Source organism: Ovis aries, chromosome 11 (genome assembly GCF_016772045.2).
Source record: "Ovis aries strain OAR_USU_Benz2616 breed Rambouillet chromosome 11, ARS-UI_Ramb_v3.0, whole genome shotgun sequence".
In the NCBI taxonomy this organism is placed as follows: domain Eukaryota; kingdom Metazoa; phylum Chordata; class Mammalia; order Artiodactyla; family Bovidae; genus Ovis; species Ovis aries.
This window is the reverse complement of record NC_056064.1, coordinates 33,089,022-33,108,901: the sequence shown is the minus strand read 5'-3', so window position 1 is coordinate 33,108,901 and position 19,880 is coordinate 33,089,022. Positions and strand designations below refer to the sequence as shown.

The following is a 19,880-nucleotide window of genomic DNA, read 5'->3' as shown; positions in this document are numbered from 1 at the left end:
CAGGACTAAAACACAGAAGAAGAAATGAGAATCAAGCAATCTTCTTTTCAGATACTGAAGAAGTTTGCAAAAATGTAAAACAATGTCACTCTTCTCAAACTTTGTTTTACTTTGGAAAATACATTACATTAACATTTGGGCTTATATTATTTTTAAATAAATATGTTTTGAATTTCCCCATTTTAATAGCTAATATGGTAAATATCAACATATATAATCCACATAAGCAAAAGCTCTTTGGAGTCCCAAATAATTTTCACGGGTATAAAAGGACTCATGAGACCAGCAAGTGTGGTGGTCGCTGGCCTAGAGAATTAGGTTGTCTCCAGACTGACTGACAGCCACAGAGGTGGGTCACGCCAGGTCCCTGACTCCTCATAGAGGCCCTGGCCCTGTCAAAGGGTGGCTTCAACTCAATGTTTGTGTCAAGTGAACCACTCTACGGGGCAGGGTTGTACCAATCAGATTCTCCTCCAGGTATCTGAACTGAGAAGGTTATTGCAAAGTGGTCAGAGTGGGAGTGAAGATGAGCCAAAGGACATGTCAGAGTAGTTAAGAGAGGAGCAGAGGGCGTCAGCCTAGACACGGGCCAGAACAGGATGCAGAGAGCAGGGGTGCCCCCAAGACACACCAGGAACTTCCTCAGGCACTGTGCTCCAGAATCAGCTCCCAGGAAGAGGTACTGTGCTTCTTTCCTTCTCCCTGGATTCCTGTTCAACTGCCTACGTAGTCTCACAGTGAGTGCTCTTTGCTTAATACAGGTGGAGTAAGTGTTTACATCTTAGTATCACAAGATCTCAGCTTAAGTCCCCAGATAACTACACAAACCTTGGAATACTCTAAATGTCAGGTCCATCAACTGATGAGGAACTGATAGATAAAATCGGGTATATTCACAAAAGGGACTATTATTCTGCCATGAAAAAAAAAAACAAAGCATGATACAAGCTATAGCTTGAACAAACTCTGAAACATAATGCTAAGTATAAGACGCCAATCATAAATGACTGTGATTCCTTTCATATGAAAGTCCAGAACAGCCAAATCTATAGTGACAGAAAGTAGATTAGCAGCTGCTTAGATATACTGAGATATATATATAAGAAAATCAGAAAAAATGATCACAATGGAAATATAAAACATGAAAACATGACAGAATTATGGGATTAACAAAAGAAATAAAATTAATGAAGGCAACCTGAACAAAGACAAGAAAAGTAAAACAAACTGGCAAAATATTTTAAAAAATAATGCCTAGTGCTGGTGAGGGTTTGGAGGAAAAGGTACTGTTTCACAAGATGACTGGTGTGTTGGTAAACTGGGTACAGACTGCTTTCTAAAGAAGAATAGCTTTTAAAATTTAAAAAATAAAAAACTAAAATTAAAAAAAAAACAAACAATAAACCACATATCCCAATCAAAAAAAAAAAAAAAAATAAAGAAGAATAGCAATTTGTGCAGTATCAGCCCTGAAAATATGCACATTCTCTACCACAGTAACTCGGCTTCTAGGCTTCTAGGAATGCATTTGGTTATTCAATAGACATATCCAAGATGAATGCTTGAGGCAGGTTCTCAAGGAGCTGCCCTAAATATACAAGAGCTTAGAAATTTGTTTTGCTAAAAGTTTAACTAATGAGGGACTTCCCTGGTGGTCCAGTGGTTAAAAATCCTTGCAACGCAGGAGAAGCAGGTTCGATGCCTAGTCAGGAAACTAAGATCCTACATGCTGCAGGGCAACTAAGCCCACATGCCTCAAATAGAGAGCCCACCTGCTGCAACTGCAGAGAGAGCGCACCACAACCAAGACCTGACACAGTCAAAAGTAAGTTTTTTTTTTAAAGTTTAGCTAATGAAAAATTTTACTTACAACATGACACAAAACAGTTCTTATGAGAACATTTTGTTTTATAAAAGTGTAATTTGTATACACCACTACCACTTGATTTTTCATGTATGTCTATCATATCTTCACAAGAATTTAAGGCTAAAGGCAGAAACATCATGTACATATTCAGCAAACATCTACTGAGCTGTATACTCTGTCAGCACTGCTCTAAATGCAGGCACAGAACGGGACCAAGACAGGCCATCTTATTTTGAGGAGACACAGACAGTAACCACAAGCACTAAGATAAAGTGTTATAAATAAGATAGGATTGGAGAAGGGGAAGGGAGACATGCCTGGCAGGTAAAAAGCCAGGATGACCACATGCCCCAATTTTCTGAAACACCCAACTTACAACTACTGTCCCCGTGCAGTTATTAACCGTGTTCCATTTCCCTCTCAAGACTGTTCCAGTTTGGGTAACACATTATATTCTAGATGACTTTTGAGCCCAAGCCTTGAAAAGACCAGAGCATTTAGTGGAGAGAAACTAGAGAAACCCTAAGGCAAAGCGAGGAGGCAGAGGAAGAGTGAGGGAGAAGGTGACCGAGGCCATGGGGTTCTGCTGGCCATATGTGTGACCTTCATGGTACAAACATTTTCTTTTGGCCTTCTCAACTCATTTCATCTTTCCGAAGACCTTTTCTACCCCAAACTTTAAAAATATTCTACATTCCCCTCTTACACTTTCTTAAATCTTTTAAACATACATTGGGCTTCCCTGGTGGTGCAGAGGTTAAAGCGTCTGCCTGCATTGCACGAGACCTGGGTTCGATCCCTGGGTCGGGAACATGCCCTGGAGAAGGAAATGGCAACCCACTCCAGTGTTCTTGCCTGGAGAATCCCATGGACAGAGGAGCCTGGTGGGCTACAGTCCATGGGGTTGCAAAGAGTCAGACACGACTGAGCGACTTCACTTTCACTTTCATGCACCTTAATCATCAGAATGGGTCAGAAGATGGCAAGAGCCAGCTGACTGCTTCCTGCCTGCTCCCGCCAAGGTCCAAGGGACGAAAGATAGAAAATCTAAGAATTGGGAGGTTTTCAGGTTTACCCAACTAACAATGCTTTTTACAGATAAGGACTCTGAAAGCACAGAGAAATTTAAAAATTTCTCTATATCACAATCATCAATGGCAAAAATGGGAGAAGCTAGTGTTTCCTGTGATGCTGTGCTGCTTTCTCACAGGGAGTGAGCTACTCTGAGGAGCTAAAATGTATGATAGGACCACCCTTAAGACCGCCTGGGCAGTGCTCTCCTCGAATACACCTGCACTTGCCAGTGGAAGCGGAAAAGCCCGCCAGGGACAGGGGAGGTTGTTTTGGTTTGGTTTTGGGGAACATATATTATACGCACGATCTCAGAGTTTCTCAAAGCACCATAGAATACAGAGGGGAAAATCTCCTTCTCACCCCTGACCCCAGAAGGCAACCAAAGTTGGTAGTTTCTGAAGTCTCCTTTACAAATGCCTACACACACACACACACACTTTGCCTCCTACATAAATAGGACCATGGTGGATATGTAAACTGTCCAATATCTTGCTCTTATAACATAAGATCTTAACACATCTTGACAATCGTTTTCATGAGTTCATAAAGACCTTCATTCTTTCTACTGCTCTAATGCATTTCACTGTATGAATGTTCACAAATATTTTGTTTTCCAAGTAATTCTGATCTGCACCCCTGCTTATGAGATCTGAGGTCTCTGAGCTCTCCTTCCAACTCAGACAACCCAAGTAAATAAAGCTATAAATGGAATGGAGACGCAAAAGAAAAGATCTTAGCTCAAGGTCATCCAAACTTTTTTCCAACAATGGCTTACATGACGAGAAATCTATGCTGTATGGTGTTGTTTTGAAGTTGTTTTAATTTCCAGCAATGGTGAGTCCTGAGTACAACACATATTCAGATGTATGTAAAATAATTGGTCCGTGTTTCCCTTTTATCATAACCAATCCTTCGTGACATCCTAGTTTTCTGATGTGGTTTTAGTGAAGTTTAACTTGAAATACTTTATAAACAAAGTCAGTTACTATTGACCCAACACAGGTGGGTAACAGAACACCAAGAAAACTAGAGATCAGCCCTTACCAGATACAAATTTACGGGTCAAACGGGCCCCACCTCTGGTCACAATTGCAACTTGCAGCCTTCTATGAGCTGACCTCCTTCCTCAAAACTGATCCATGAGATGTACAGCAATAGTTCAGACCTCTTTGTTTTCTAACCAGCACTGTCTCCTCAAAACCTTACATGGAAGCCAAATGTAGAAATACCCAAAGAAGAAATACTCGGATTCAGAGAGAACAGGGAAACTAGGTCTCTTTTCAGCCTCCTCATCCCCATCCCGCCTCTGACCCTCACTCCAGTCCTGGCTCACCAAGACACCTTCCACAGAACACTTGACAGTTTGCAAACAACTGAAATAAAAGAATCTGGTTGAAAGTGAAGGCTGAAGGGGAAGGAAAAACTTTAAATGGCAGTTTCCAATTTCAAGCTCAGTCCCTAGCTTCAAAACTCTTTAACTCAGTTACATGCTTGATTCAGGGACTGTAAAAATTCTGTGAAATGTTTAAGAAACCTGGTCAAGGTTTTATGCCCAACTCCCTCATATCAATACATTTAATTGTATTTTAGGGTGAAAATAAAACTAGATGTCATTGTGTAAGTAAGTGACAGAAGCATATTTTATCTGAATTTTAGAGAGAAATTTAGTACTAGCCTCCAATATTTCCCAAACAGGTAATAAAATACAGTAAAATGAAGTCAGTCTATTTACATTTCCTTTGAATCTTCCCATACTAATGTAATAAAGACACACACTCACAAACACAAAAACTGACTCAACAGGAAACTTATCTTGCAAAATTAGATTCCAAATGCAACCCTAAAAAAAAAAAAAATTCCTTCTCCCCAGGAACTCCTGGCTTTTGGCCTACAATCTTTGCATAACCAAAACGTACTTGGATAGGTTTTCAAGGTGGCCTCGGCTATCTTGGAAAAAGTGCTAAAAATATACCTCGCTGTGGCAGGACTGCAGACGCCTCTTCAGATGAGCAAGAATGACTTCACCAAGGGTCACAAGAGAGGTGAAGTCCGTATTTCACCAAAGCAGATAAAGGACCCTATAGTGTACACAATTCAATTTTCTCTTAAAGGATCAAATAACACTTTCTGATACAGAAGTGTGGCAGAGGGGAATGACCTCTATGACACCACAGACGCCGATACTAAACTGAGGTAAATCCAGTATCGCTGATTCTCACAAAGCAGCTCAGCTAGTCCAACTCCAAATGCACATTAGGCAAGGAGAGGCTAAGATGGACCCCTGGGGTACCCAGCCACATCTGAGAAAGCCCATCTGAGCCTATCTCCGGTCCAGCCTCCAGGAGAGAAGACAGCTAGAAACCATCCCAGTGAGCTCTGTCATTGGTGCCCAACCGAAGAGGATTTCTCCTGTAAAATAATCTAGAACATTCTTTCCTCTAGGAAAAGAAGCTACTCTAGGGGAATGCCATTAACATGGTGTTTTATTTTTGGCCTCTCTAACATAATGACATCTCACCTGAAGACAGATGAAGGGGAGCTAAAGCAAAAGACCTTTTAGTTTAGATTACCCTACGCCCAACAAAGTAAAGCACTGAGAGGAACGCATTAATATGGGCATAATCATTTCATTAATCTTAGATTCCAGTTGTTCAATAAATAATTCTTAAACGAAAACACCACCACTACTCTATCCCTACTAAGGCGAGAAGGGAAAAGGTTCCCCAGGCAGTGAGGGGCAGGAGACAGCACTGGGGAGCTGAGGACTCTGCCATGTGGCTGCACTATACTGACCTAATTCTCTAAATTGACAACATTCACTCCTACAGTGAAAATGAGTATATTTCAAAGTCAAAATGGACAACTATTTGCAACCCTCTCCTCCATTAACACAAAAAACAGAGGTTTGAGATCAGACACTTTCACTTTAACTTTAGCTGCTTGACCAGGATTAATCAAGATGACAACTCTGAAGGAGAGTAGTAAAGTGGCCACTTATCAAGCCTCTGTCGCATCACAGGCAGAGCACGAGGAGTGGCAAGCGTGCACTCACCTACACCACGAGCTCCACGATTCTCCTGAGTGAAGCTCTGGTGAGGCTGAGGAGCTTCCCCGTGACAGTTTCCTATCTCAGGGTGATCTTAAAGATCACGTTTTTTGCTGCCTCCCACTAAGAGAGGCTGTAAAGGTTAGGAAGCAACACAAAACAGGGCTAACAAACAACTTCTAAGGTAGATGCTAAAAGAAAGTAGGGTAAATGAGAAACTGACTTAAATGTACTGCTGCTGCTGCTAAGTCGCTTCAGTCGTGTCCAACTCTGTGCAACCCTGTAGATGGCAGCCCACCAGGCTTCCCCATCCCTGGAACTCTCCAGGCAAGAACACTGGAGTGGGTTGCCATTTCCTCCTCCAATGAATGAAAGTGAAAAGTGAAAGTGAAGTCGCTCAGTCGTGTCCGACTCTTCGTGACCCCATGAACTTCAGCCTACCAGGTTCCTCCGTCCATGGGATTTTCCAGGCAAGAGTGCTGCAGTGGGTTGCCATTGCCTTCTCCGTAAATGTACTGAATTCTATGCCAAAAAAATGCGAACAAAAAATAAACAAAACCAGAGACCTGTGAAGGTAGCGGCCATCTCTTCTTCTCCCACATGGCTCCCCACCTAACAGTTCTTTCTTAGCTCTCAACACACCCACTCCAACAGCAAGCCCTAACCCTTCTTTCATGCCCCCACCCACAGCCTCCCAAGCTTCTCCAGCCCCACTCCCCCTAGTCTCATCTCCAGCTGCAGAAACTCCTAACCACACTTCCCACTTCAACACTTTCTCCACTCAAAAGCCAAATGTAAAAAAAAAAAAAAAAAAAGCTAAATGTCTTTTAAACCATCAATCAGAACATGTCACTCTCCTGCTCAAGACTCCTTGTGGGCTGCGATTCACTACAGACAGAACCGGAACTCCTCACAGTGGCCCAGGAGCCCCCGCTGACTGGCCTCTTCCTCCCTGACTGCTCAGGAGACCGCAACTCGAGCTTCCCTCCAGCCTCTCACAGGTGCCAGGCCCCGTCTTGCCTCAGCCCTTTGTCCTTCTGTACTGTCGGCCTGGAATGCTCTTCCTGGCCCGCCGTGGGGCCTAGGACTCCTCAAACTTAGGTCTCAGTTTCAAATGCCCTCTTCTCAGAAAGCCCTATCCCAGCCACCCTCCAGTTACCCTTTTGTTCCTTTATAGGCTAATCATAATGTGAAATGCATTCATTTGTGCTACTTCCCCCACTAGAATATAAACTCTCTGCTTGATTCCTTACTACATTTGTTGGACAAAAGAAATAAGAAATGTGCAAACTTATTTGAAGGAAAATTTGAAAATCTACTGAAGAACATAAGTCATTTGAATAACAGGATAAGAGTTATTCCTATAACTCCTATAACAGGAAGTACACAAGGTGTCAATTTTCCTAAAATTAGCCCATGAACTCAATACTGCCAATCACGATTCATAAAAACCTAGCAAGATTTCTTTTTCAACTTCACAGAATGATTCTGAAGTTCATCCAGAAGAATACACAGACCAGAATTGTCAAAGTCTGAAAAAAAAAAAGAGAGCAATGAACAGATGACTAACCCTATCAGTATTAAAACTATAAAACAGTAATTTAAACAATATCATAACATAAAACAAGAGACCAAGAAAAAGTTCTAAGTATATTTAGCAAATGATAAAAGGCACAAATCTAGTAACTGGGGCAAAGGCTGGATTATTCACCAAATGGTGCCGACACAACTGGTTATTTCAGGGAAAAAACATACACACCTCCTATCCCCCCCAAAATATATGTCTACCTCATTTCCTATACTAGAAATAAATTCCAGATGGAGCCCAAAAATTCAAAGTTTTCTAAAAAAAAAAAAAAAAGGAAAAGAAAAGTGAAGAGAAAAAGAAACCTTTCAAAATTAAAATCTGAGGACTTCTTTGTTTTAAAAATGCAGAAAGGTATCCAGTCAAGTCTTCCTCTCATTCACATGCCTCTGTCACTTAGCTCTGCTTCCTACAACAATCAACAATACCAGTGTCCTGGGTTTTCTTTCATAAACATTCAATGATATAAAAGCAAATGTGTATCCATTAGTTTTCCTCTTTAAAACAAGCAGTGGCACACTAGACTTAATACTCCTCACTTTGCTTCTTCAGTTTAATAGATGGATGAATATTTTACATCTTAGAGTGAGGAAGGTCTAAGTAGAGCATGAAACCCAGAAGTCCTATACAGCCCAGTAAGGAAGACACTTGCCTTGTCCAGTCTCTATGCTAAATATCATTTACATTATCTCCATTTCATTCTACAAACAAGGAAATTAAGGCTTACAGAGGTTAAGTAATGTGTCCAAGGTCACAGAACCAGCACAATCCCAGCTGGTTATACCTGACTACAGAATACTACAGATACTACTACTGAATACTACAGATAATAATACTTACTACACAATACTGTAGCGGGCTATACCTGATGACAAAATACTATAGTTAACAATACTAGAGAATACTACAGATAATAATACTTACTACATAATACTGCAGCTGGCTATACCTGACTACAGAATACTACAGAAGTTTGGCTGGGGGATAGGGGGTGTGCACAAATATGAAAAATGTAAACACCCTAATACGTAAAGAACCGAAAAACACCAATAATCCAATCAAAAAATAATCAAGAATAAAGGCAGATAATTTCTAAAAGAACTACAACTCCCTCTATTTAAAAAATGTTCAACAACAACAGTGATTCATAAAAGGCTAATTAGAATCACTTTTTTCCCCACTTCTTAAACTGACAAAATATTTTCAAGAGTAATTTTCAGTGCTGGTCAGAGTCTGAAAGTGAAAGTGAAGTCGCTCAGTCGTGTCCGACTCTTTGCCACCCCGTGGACTGTAGCCTACCAGGCTTCTCCGTCCATGGGATTTTCCAGGCAAGAATACTGGAGTGCGTTACCATTTCCTTCTCCAGGAGATCTTCCCAACCCAGGTCTCCCACATTGTAGGCAGACGCTTTACCATCTAAGCCACCAGGAAGTCTAGGGCATGCCATATATTGGGACAACACCCATCCAGAGCTACACTGTTCATCTAACTGCAACTCCCTTTACAAATTTATGCTACAAAGCTTATTTGCACAAATACACACTCAAATAATTCACTACAGCTTTGTTTTTCAGACAAAACAGAAGTGGCCATAAACTGATCAAACAAAGTGAAAGTGTTAGTCACTCAGTCATGTCTGACTCCTTGTGACCCCACAGAGTGTAGCCTGCCAGGCTCCTCTGTCAGTGGAATTCCCTTGGCAAGAATACTGGAGTGGAATGCCATTCCCTTCTCCAGATCTTCTGGACCCAGACACTGTACCTGGGTCTCCCACACTGCAGGAAGATTCTTTACCATCTCAACCACAAGGGAAACCCACCTGTCTTCTTTCATAAGTGGAATACTATGTAGCTATAAATGACAAAAGTAGCTCAAAAACATCAACTAGGAACAGCAGAAGAGCATATTAAGGTCTCATAATACAGAACATTACATACACATGGGGAAAAAACCTGAAAGAATACACAACACTTGGCAAATTACATCTAGGAAGTGATGCTTTCATTTTCTTCACATCTTAAAACTTCCATGTTGAACTTCTGTAAAGATAATGTATTGCTTATAATAAACAGAAAAGACTTCAAAACAACATATCCTCCGTCACTCATTAAAATGGTTCTGTGTAAATAGAGTGTAACTTCTTCCACCCCTCCCCTCCAGCTCAGTTTATGCCCCACCCCATTCACACACATAGACACACACCATTAATGGACTACACACTCCCTACTTCTGGCATATTTATACTGTGTGTATTTTAGGCTGTAACTCCTAGAAAGCACAAGCTTTGGTTTCATTTCAAATACATAAAAGTCATTGCTATTCGAAGCTGAATTAAAAGAACTTAATCAAAAGTAATACAAAATTAAATGTCTTTGGACAAAAGTTCAAAGTCATGATGATTACTACTTAAAACAAAAATTTCAAAATTATACAAATCCATATGCTACTGCCAAGGGAAATGAACTGCCAAAAACAGACTACTGACTCTACCCGAGCATGCCAACAAAAATGTGACAATAGCTTATCAGTTAAAGTGGGAGGGAGGGGCATCTATAACCATAAAGGTGACCCTCCTAACAAGTCAAATTTTCCTAGAAAAATGTAACCTCAATTTATTCTGGTTTAATTTCGGTTTATTTATGTATAACTGAGAAATCTTAACTCTTCCCTTCCTTCTATCTTGACTAATATACTCAAAAATTTAATTTTTGACATAAAATTAATCAAGCAGTATACTTTCAAAGAGATCCCTCCAAAGGGATTTTATAGTAATCCTGTAAACCCACCATTCCTACTTCACATTTTTTCCCTAGCACCAAAACAACTCAAAAATCCTCTGCATATTTAAGTTAACATTTTTGTTCTAAAATTATCTGGAAATACAAATAATCTGAGATGAACTAATTCCCCACTTACTTTCTCTTTCTCCCAAGAATCCAAGAGAAATATTTTTTTTTAAGAAATACTTTAATAATAATTCACTGATAACACGTTTTACCTGACACCAGTGAGTTTCTACCTGTTTATTAATTTCCAAAAACTATGCATCATCAAGTTCCGACATGGGTATATCCACGAGCTTCTACAGCTGCACCAAGTAACTCTAGGCTCCTTCTTATGCATTCAGCAGATACTACACCTTTCCCAAGAACAGAGAGTTATTCTGGGAGCAGGGGCAGAAGAAGAATCAAAAAATAAGTGAGACATAGACATGTCCACCAGGGGCTTATGGTATACTCTACTAGGGATTAAATAGACATGTATATAAGTAACTATGATGTTATAACAGAGGTATAAAAAAAGGTATTAAAAATTTTCAGACCAAAAAGAGTCATCTTCAGACAAGACGGAGGAGCAAGGAGACTTCCTGGATGAAGTGGTATGTGATAAAAACCTATCAAAAAATCAGCAATATATATATATGTGGTAGTTTGGAAGTGTAAGGTAGGGAAACAGCATTCTGGAAAAAGCATAGAATGGGAAAAAACAACCCTTCTTAATGCAACTCAAAATAGGCATGTTATTTAACAGCCCAAATGGAATTTAAAACACGCACACATATCATGCTTCAGTATTCATGTAAGGACATTAGTTTAAAAAGAAAACGACACCTTTTCTTTTAAAATAAATTTTATGGCATGAGTACCTATAGAAAACTAACATTATATATGAAGCTTTTCAACATGACATTAAAAAGACAGTTCATGTTCACACTATTTCTCTACGCTTTCATAATAACAACTGAAGCTTCTCATACTTAAAAAAAAGTAGCAGTTTGAAAGTGAAGCAAGCAATAACTGATAAATAACCTAACCTATCAAATTGCATCTCTAAACCAGTGGCATAATAAAATTTCCATCACTGTAACACTTAAATTCCATGAAATGTCAGTAGGTCCAGATACCCTTAAAGGCATTTTTAAGAAGATAGTCATCATAACAGATTAAAAATGAAACTAGTAATTCCCAGTGATCATATTACTGATATAGATCAACACCAATTTTTTTCAAACTATCTTTTCACTGCAGAAATGTACAGTTCAGGAGGTATATTACTGAACTCAAATTTAATATCTCAGCTGAGGGACTGACTGCTCATTCTTCAGCCCACCCCCTAATTTTTGTTTTCAGTTGTGTCGACTGTCACAATGAATCATCCCCTGATGATACAGTGTGACAGGAGGAGCTACTCTGGAGGGCCGAGGACTGGATTCTGCTGCTGGCCAATAATTTCATATGCAAAGAGGAAATCCCCTTCCCCCTAAAAAAGTATGTTGTATCTGAAAACAATCCAAGTAATATCCAAGTAATATTTTGACCACACAAGCTTCTGGGATAGAAAAAATGGTAGAAGAGTAAAAATATTCAAGGAAAACCACCACCACAAGAATACCAAAATAAAAAACAGATGCTCTACATACAGTTATTGCTACATGACAGAAGCTCTGGTAGCTTTTCAATACTCCTAAGGAAGTTCTGAGAGAAAAACAATGTTTCCTTAACCTCCTCGCTGAATGTACTTTTGCATCCTGAAACCTGAAAAGGACAAAGTATCAGACATTCTATAGACTGAGTTCTTTGTGCACATAACTGATCCCGTCAACTTTATACTTTTATAGCACTTAGTAACATGCCCTAAACATGAGGCACTCCACACCAGCTGAACAAGTGAATGAACTACACACCACAAGATAAGTCCATACATAATAAATTCTGACCAACCTTTACTACTTCTTTGTACTGTGTTACAGTAAAACCCAATCCCTGAAGTAAATGAACACATGGAAATAACTAAGAATTCGAGATCCTATCATCCTCAAACATGAGTTAAGAATTTGAAATTTCAATTAAGACAGATTACAAAATACAATTAAAACTGAGTAACAAACATACAAAAAACTGAGTAAGAAATAGCCTGACATTAACCTACATCAATCCCTGGCTTATTTAAAAGCCTCTACTTTCTCCCAAAGATAGAAATGGCAAAACAAACTCCAATCCACAAAATTTAGAAGGAAAAAAAGCTTAGAAAAACTTGACTAATCTGTACTGAGCCTTGGAACAAATTTTACTCAATTAAATTCAAACAAAGAGTTAATTTTTAGCATTCTACGCTTTTTCAAAAAAACAGATGGGCAGGTCAAATTCTTACGTTTTACTATATGATGATTAAGTCCAGCAAGACACCCAGCTAAAAATATTTATTCCTCAGAAGTCATGAAGAGAATCACAGCTACAGAGATCTGTGACAGCAGATCAGCAGGTATACTCCACAAGTTGTAAGCCGTAACTGTGAACACAATTTTCTAATTAGAATACAATGTTCATCCACTCAACATTTGCTGTGTCAATACCCTCTCGCAGTGCCTTAAAGTCAGAGAAGGGCTTCTCCTGTCCTGAAGAGATAAGACAAGTAGGTACCTAAATGCAAGGCAGAAAGAATAAATGCTGTGAGAGATGTGCAGATAAAGCATTTCAAAAATGAAGAGGAAGCTGTTACTCTCACACAGAAATATAACCTTTTGATCTGTGTAAAGCAATGTCACAACTAATAACTCTCCTAGGCTCACAATAGCAACCTAGGAGAGCGGATATTTTCCTACTAGCATAGATGAGGAAACTGAAGCAGAGAAAGGTTGATCCTATTCCAAAATGACACATGGCTAAAGACCAATCAGGACTCTTTGTATTATATTTTCTCTGAGGGAGGAGTTCAACATATTGCAAGCCTTTTGTAAAAGGAAAGAGTATTTTCGTATTGCAAGTAATCATATCCTTATGTATGTGCATATTATTCATATACATGTGTTAACCTTGATTTCCATTAACAGGTGTGCTTAAAGCACAGCAAAGCAACTGTGTACTATAAATATTAAAATAAATAACTTCCACTGGAATTTAGCAGAATGAGCAAATGAAAACTTCTTTCTGCAACAACTTGTGAAATAAATAAGATTTCTTCCGTAATTTTTACCTATGTCTAAATAATATTCTAAAATTGGTCTGCTCCTGAGACCAGGCACATTGGTTCTGCCAATAATTATCTTTAAGGATACATCACATTTTCAAAAACTATTAAATATTAAATAATGCCATCAACTCTTCAACTATCCAAGGGAGACTCACGTGCGACGCATCAGCAGCACCTATTGATCAAGACACGCTGAACGAATGAATGATTTGCAGGCACTTTAAAACCTTGGCCTGTTGCTCTTTACGCAACGTTCTGCCTCCCATCACTGCCTCACCAGGGTGCACGCAAGGAATGTAAATTTCAATACAATTAGGATCTAATTAGGGAAGCAAATCTGATGCAGGTGAAAATACTAATCCCAAAGATTAGAATTACCCACACCGCCACACCAAGGTTAACTCTGTAGAAGCGGGACTGGAGCCCGCAACGTCGGTGAAAAAAAACTGACACTTTCTGAGCAAATACTTTTACTAAATACCACTTATGCCCACTCACACCTTTAATATACGACTATACCCCTAATCCGGTTAATTTGAAGAATTCTGTCCCCTCGCCACTAAGACTGACTTCTCAATGATAGTTTCTCTAATCTCTCTTCCCCCCAAAAGAGAATCTACGTTAAACAGCCACGATAAAAGCCAGAAGGTACCGGGTTCCCATCTTCGCCGTCTCCCCCGTCCTCCCTTCGCCATTACACCCCAAGCGGCTTGGTCGCAAAGGTGAACTAGTTTGCTCTTCACGCACTTGTCTACCGCTGTCACCCGCCCTGACCCCTTGCACACTCGCGGGCGGCCACCAACTCCGCCCCGGAGGGAGCGCAGGCCGCCACCTGCGCCGGCCCCACCCGCCGCCCCGGCCCGCGCCGCCTCGGGCCCTGCAGCCCCCTCCCCGCAGGACACCCCGGGCGCCCCGGCCCATTCTTCCTCCAAACTCCAGCAGCCTCCCCCACTCGCCCGGCCCCGCTCCCAACCGCTGAGGGCAAGAAGCCCGTGGCTGGGCGGGTCCCGAGACGCCGGTCCCGTGACGCCTGTCGCCGGCCGGGAAGGCGCCCCGGCGGCGGGCGCCCCCAAAGCCCTCGGCGGCCCTGGGCGAGCGGCGGCCCGGAGGCCGGGCTGCGGGCGCCAGGCCTACTCACCGGGAGCGGGCGGAGCGCGGCGGCCGGCGTGGCCCTGGGCCTGAGGGGCAGGACGCAGCCCCGCGCGCGGCCCTGCCCGGGCCCTGGTCGGCGCGGCGAGCCGGGCGCTCACTCCAGCCGCCGCCGCCGTCGCCACCGCTGCTGCTTCGCCACCTCGGCCGCCATCTTGACTCAACCCCTCTCCTCCCCCCCGGCCCGGCGACCGCGGCTGAGGCGGCTCCGGCGCCGGCTCCTCCTCCTTCCGGAGGCTGGCAGGCCGACTCCCTCCGCTGGCCGAGCTTCCCGGGTTGCCAGTGTCCGACCCCCTGGCATCCCGCCTCGGTCCGGCGACGGCGGCGGCCCCAGCGCGGAGCCATCGCGCCCGGGCCTCCCCGCGGGCGTGAGAGAGGGAAAGACGCGGACCTTCGAGCCCGGGCTGCCGGGGTCGCGCGGCCACCAGCCCGGTGCTTCCCGGGCTCGGGCTACGTTCACAGCGGGCCTCCCTGAAACACCGCGCGCGGCCGACCCGCCCGTGATGCCAGCCCTCCCTCCGAGGATCCTGGGCCCCCGCGCCCGCCAAGTACGCTCTCGGCCTCACGCTCCCAAGGAACTGACCGGACGGGCCTCGCCACCGCATACTGTTCCTTTAGAAAAGCCGCCACTCCACACCCCACAATTAGGGAGGAGAAACACAGTCGGTGTCCACCCGGATAGTTACGAGAAAGCCCGGGTTTTAAGAAAGGAGTGATTAAAAAGGTGACGTGAAGAGAATTCGCACTCAAGAGGTTGGGGGTTCTTTTCAGACGCTTCCCCTTAAGTACTGTGTGGACGGCAAGGGGGTCGCTCAGCCCTAAAGCCGAACGGGCACGAGAGCTCGTAAAGGCCGCGTAAAGTAGCAAGAGCCCGTGAAGAGAGCCTGGGAGGCGTCCGTGTCCGAGCACACAGCCCGACGCTTAAAGCCTCCGGCCGTTGGAAAGGCCGGCGGGACGGACTTACACTCGGAACCGGGTTTCCGCGAGCTCGGTTTTCCCGCCGGAATCGGCCCGGCGGCAGCCTCCCGGTCTGCGCAGGCGCAGTTTCTCCTCCTGGGGCATGGAAGCGGCGGCGCCGCTTCTGTGTCTGGCGGCGGCTGTCCTGGTATGGGGCGTCCTCTGGGTTTGGGGCTCCTGGCAGCGAGTGACGAGGCCGGAGCAGGCTGGCCTGCCCGGAGGCGGAAGCCGGACACTTCTGGTGACGGCGCACCCCGACGATGAAGCCATGTTCTTTGCTCCCACTATTCTAGGCTTGGCCCGCCTGCGGCACCAGTTGTTCCTGCTCTGCTTCTCTGCAGGTAGGAGGCTGTAGGCGGGGCGCGGGGACTCGGGGCGGCGGAGATAATTCAGGCGCCGGCCTGTTTCAGTCAGCTTCTTACCGAAGAGGTTTCTGTCGTAGGCGCCAGGCGAATGAATACACTGAAGGACCCTTCCCTGGGGCGAGAATCCGTGATCCCAGCCCGGGTCGGCTTCCCGGGGTGGGGGCACTTGGGCCGCGTGTGAGCCAGGCTCCCCGCTACCGCGATTGGGGAGCATTTGCTTCCGATAAATACCTACATCTGTGCTGGGAACTGTGGCTGTAATCAGTATTCTGTGGAACCTTTTCATTCACAAGAGGGCCAAGAATAACGACCAAACAGAATCTAGGCCGTGTCATGACTGCTCAACTCTTCATTCTGTGCTAGAAACATGTACATGTCAAACCGAGGGGAGAGCCCATTAGACTAGAAAGTAATCTTACAGGTCGTTTTAGCGTTCCACTCCACCCAGCTTTCACTGAAGGGACCTTTCAAAGAATAAATCCTCCTTTACCGTACAGAAAAGGTGGGATGAGAAAACAGAAATTGACCATTATGCTGGATTATGGTGATAATTGCACAGCTGTATAAATGAAATAACTAAGTCTACACATACAGTGGGTGAAATGGATGGTATGTAAAAACCATACCTCAATAAAGCTGGTTGTAACATGGGCAATGAGCTCTTTTCTCATTTCGTTGTGTTTCATACCAGTTCTTTTTCTATACAGATTTTTCTCAATAAGCATGTTTTATACGATTTGTCACAGAATATTACTTTGTCATTAATTTCTTAAATATTTATTAAAAAATTTTGTGTACTAATCACTATTAAAATAGGCAGGGAACTTCCCTGGAAGTCCAATGGTTAAGACTACAGGCTGCCAATGTAGGGGGTGCTGGTTCCATCTCTGGTCAAGGAGCTCAGGTCCCACATGCCAAACAGCACGGCCAAAAAATTAAATAATAATAAATGGCCAAAATCCAGAACACTAACATCACTAGATGCTGGTGAGGATGTGGAGCAAAGGAATTCTCATTTACTGTTGATGGAAACACAAAATGGTGCAGTCACTTTGTAAGGAAGTTAGTTTGGTAATCTCTTACAATCCTAAACATACACTTATCAGCAATAACCCTCCTTGATATTTATCCAAAGAAAGTGAAAACATGTTCACCCAAAAACCTACACCCAGATGTTTAAGGCAGCTTTACTTGTAATTGCCAAAACATGAAAGCAACAAAATGTCCTTCAGTGGGTGTGTGGATAAAACTGTGGTCCATTCAGACAGTGGAATATTAGAGCTAAAAAGACATGAGCTGTCAAGTCATGAAGGAATCTTACATGCGTATTACTAAATGAAAGATGCCAATCTGAAAAGGCTTTGTACTGTATGACTCCACCTACCTGACAACCAAAAAAAGGCAAAACTATGGAGACAGTAAAAAGTGGGGATCGGGCTCAGATGGGAGAAAGGATGTATAGACAGAGCACAGAGGATTCTCAGGGCAGTGAAAATACTCTGATACTACAATGATGGCTACATGTCATTATATGCATGCTCATTCACTAAGTCATGTCTGACTCTTTGCAACCTAAGGGACTGTGGCCTGACAGGCTCCTCAGTCCATGGGATCTTCCAGGCAAGAATACTGGAGTGGGTTGTCATACTTTTCTCCAAACCCACAGACTGTACAAGACCAGGAGTGAACCTAATGGAAAGTGTGGACTTCGGGTGATGATGGTGTCAGTGGAGGTTCACCAGTTGTAACAAATGTACCATCCAGTGGGAGATGCTGATAACGAGGAGGCTGTGGATGTGTGGGGCAGGGAGTCTATGGGAACTCTCTGTATCTTACCCTCAAGTTTGCTGTGAGCCTTAAACTTCTCTTAAAAAAGTCTTGACTCAAAAAAAAAATTTTTTTTTTCATTAAAAAAGTTGGTCTGCTAGGATGTATACTCTGCCCTGGGAATAAAACTGAAAATGAGTTAGGTAATGAACACATCCTTCTGAAACTTGTAATTTAAACATTTATCCATATTAATTAGAACTAGGTATATAGCCTTTTAAATGGTTTCATAGGGATAAACCTTAATTTAGTTTGTTGTTGTTTAGTCGCTAAGTCATGACCAACTCTTTTGCAACCCCATGGACTGTATCCTGCCAGGCTCCTCAGTCCATGGGATTTCCCAAGCAAGAATACTGGAGTGGGTTGCCATTTCCTTCTCCAGGGGATCTTCCCAACCCAGGGATAAAGCCTGAGTCTCCAGCATTGAGCCACCAGGGAAGCCTTTTAGTTAGTCATCCCTTCAATTCAGTTTAGTCACTCAGTTGTGTCCAACTCTTTGCGACCCCATGGACTGCAGCACACCAGGCTTCCCTGTCCATCACCAACTCCTGGAGCTTACTCAAACTCACGTCCATCGAGTCAGTGATGCCATCCAACCATCTCATCCCCTTTCTCCTGCCTTTATCAGGGTCTTTTCTAGTGAGTCGTTTCTTCACATCAGGTGGTCAAAGTATTGGAGTTTCAGCTTCAGCATCAGTCCTTCCAATGAATATTCAGGACTGATTTTCTTTAGGATTGACTGGTTTGATCTCTTTGCAGTCCAAGGGAGTTTTCTCCAACACTAACACCACAGTTCAAAAGCATCAATTCTTCAGTGCTCAGCTTTCTTTATGGTCCAACTCTCACATCCATACATGACTACTGGAAACACCATAGCTTTGACTAGACAGACCTTTGTTGGCAAAGTAACGTCTCTGCTTTTTAATATACTGTCTAGGCTGGTCATAGCTTTTCTTCCAAGGAGCAAGCGTCTTCTAATTTCATGGCTGCAGTCACCATCTGCAGTGATTTTGGAGCCCAGGAAGATAAAGTCTGTCAACTGTTTCCAGTGTTTCTCATCTATTTGCCATGAAGTGATGGGTGCCATGATCTTATTTTTCTGAATGTTGAGCTTTAAGCCAATTTTTTCACTCTCCTCTTTCATCAAGAGGCTTTTTAGTTCTTCGCTTTCTGCCATAAGGGTGGTATCATAGGCATATCTGAGGTTATCGACATTTCTCCTGACAGTCTTGACCCCAGCTTGTGCTTCATCCAGCCTGGCATTTCACATGATGTACTCTGCATATAAGTTAAATAAGCAGGGTGACAATATACAGCCTTGATGTGCTCCTTTGCCGATTTGGAACGAGTCTGTTGTTCTATGTCCAGTTCTAACTGTTGCTTCTTGACAGGCATACCGGTTCCTCAGGAGGCAGGTCAGGTGGTCTGGTATTCGAATCTCTTTAAGAATTTTCCAGTTTGTTGTGATCCACACAGTCAAAGGCTTTGGCATAGTCAATAAAGCAGAAGTAGATGTTTTTCTGGAACTCTTGCTTTTTCAATGATCCAACGGATGTTGGCAATTTGATCTCTGGTTCCTTATCATTGTACGTATATTTAGAAGTCCCCCTCCGCCCCCCCCAGCAGTTTACCTCTATTACAAATAACCTCTTTATGTATACTTCTTGCTTTGGTTAACATTTTTTTCCCCTCAAAAATAATTTTTATTGGCAGTAAGATTAAACCATTTTTCATATATAATGAGAATTTCAATCTAAGCACTTTTCTCAGTTTGTTCTATTAAAGATATTAATTGCAAATAGATGCAAGTAATGGTCTTTTTTTTTTTTTTTGCTTTTAATTTTATGTTTTTATCAACTATGGAAATCAAATTAAGCAAAATTTATTTTGAGATGGTTGAATTTTATTTACAAAGTATTATAGGTATAGGGGATTCTTTACTAAATTTCTTCTTGTTTTCCAGTAGGTTGAGGCCAGAAATCAAAAATTTTTCAAAAATATAAGACCTACCAGACTCTTGACACATACTGATATATTAGT

At 42.7% G+C, this 19,880-nt stretch overlaps 2 protein-coding genes across 40 annotated transcripts in view; one reads left to right on the top strand and one right to left on the bottom strand.

The window, feature by feature from the left end:
* The window catches only part of NCOR1 (nuclear receptor corepressor 1), a 154,513-nt gene that overhangs the window by 98,529 nt on the left and 36,104 nt on the right, over window positions 1–19,880 (bottom strand). For 23 of the 37 annotated variants that reach the window (XM_042256675.2, XM_042256690.2, XM_042256685.2 and 20 more), the window contains exon 1: window positions 14,681–14,853. The exons of 3 other annotated variants lie outside the window; for them this stretch is intronic. The gene's annotated coding sequence lies outside the window, so the exon portion shown is untranslated. Of the gene's footprint in view, window positions 1–12,723; window positions 12,862–14,194; window positions 14,349–14,680; window positions 14,854–15,274; window positions 15,615–15,655; window positions 15,724–19,880 lie in introns of those variants that run through there. 11 more of the 37 variants (XM_060395463.1, XM_060395470.1, XM_042256678.2 and 8 more) reach the window with 4 other exon arrangements.
* PIGL (phosphatidylinositol glycan anchor biosynthesis class L) overlaps window positions 15,742–19,880 on the top strand; it is a 51,827-nt gene continuing 47,688 nt past the window's right edge. For all 3 annotated transcript variants that reach the window (XM_027974841.3, XM_060395475.1, XM_015098669.4), the window contains exon 1: window positions 15,742–15,989. In XM_027974841.3, the coding sequence (XP_027830642.1) occupies window positions 15,752–15,989 (238 nt within the window). In that variant the 5' untranslated portion in view covers window positions 15,742–15,751. The remainder of the gene's footprint in view (window positions 15,990–19,880) is intronic.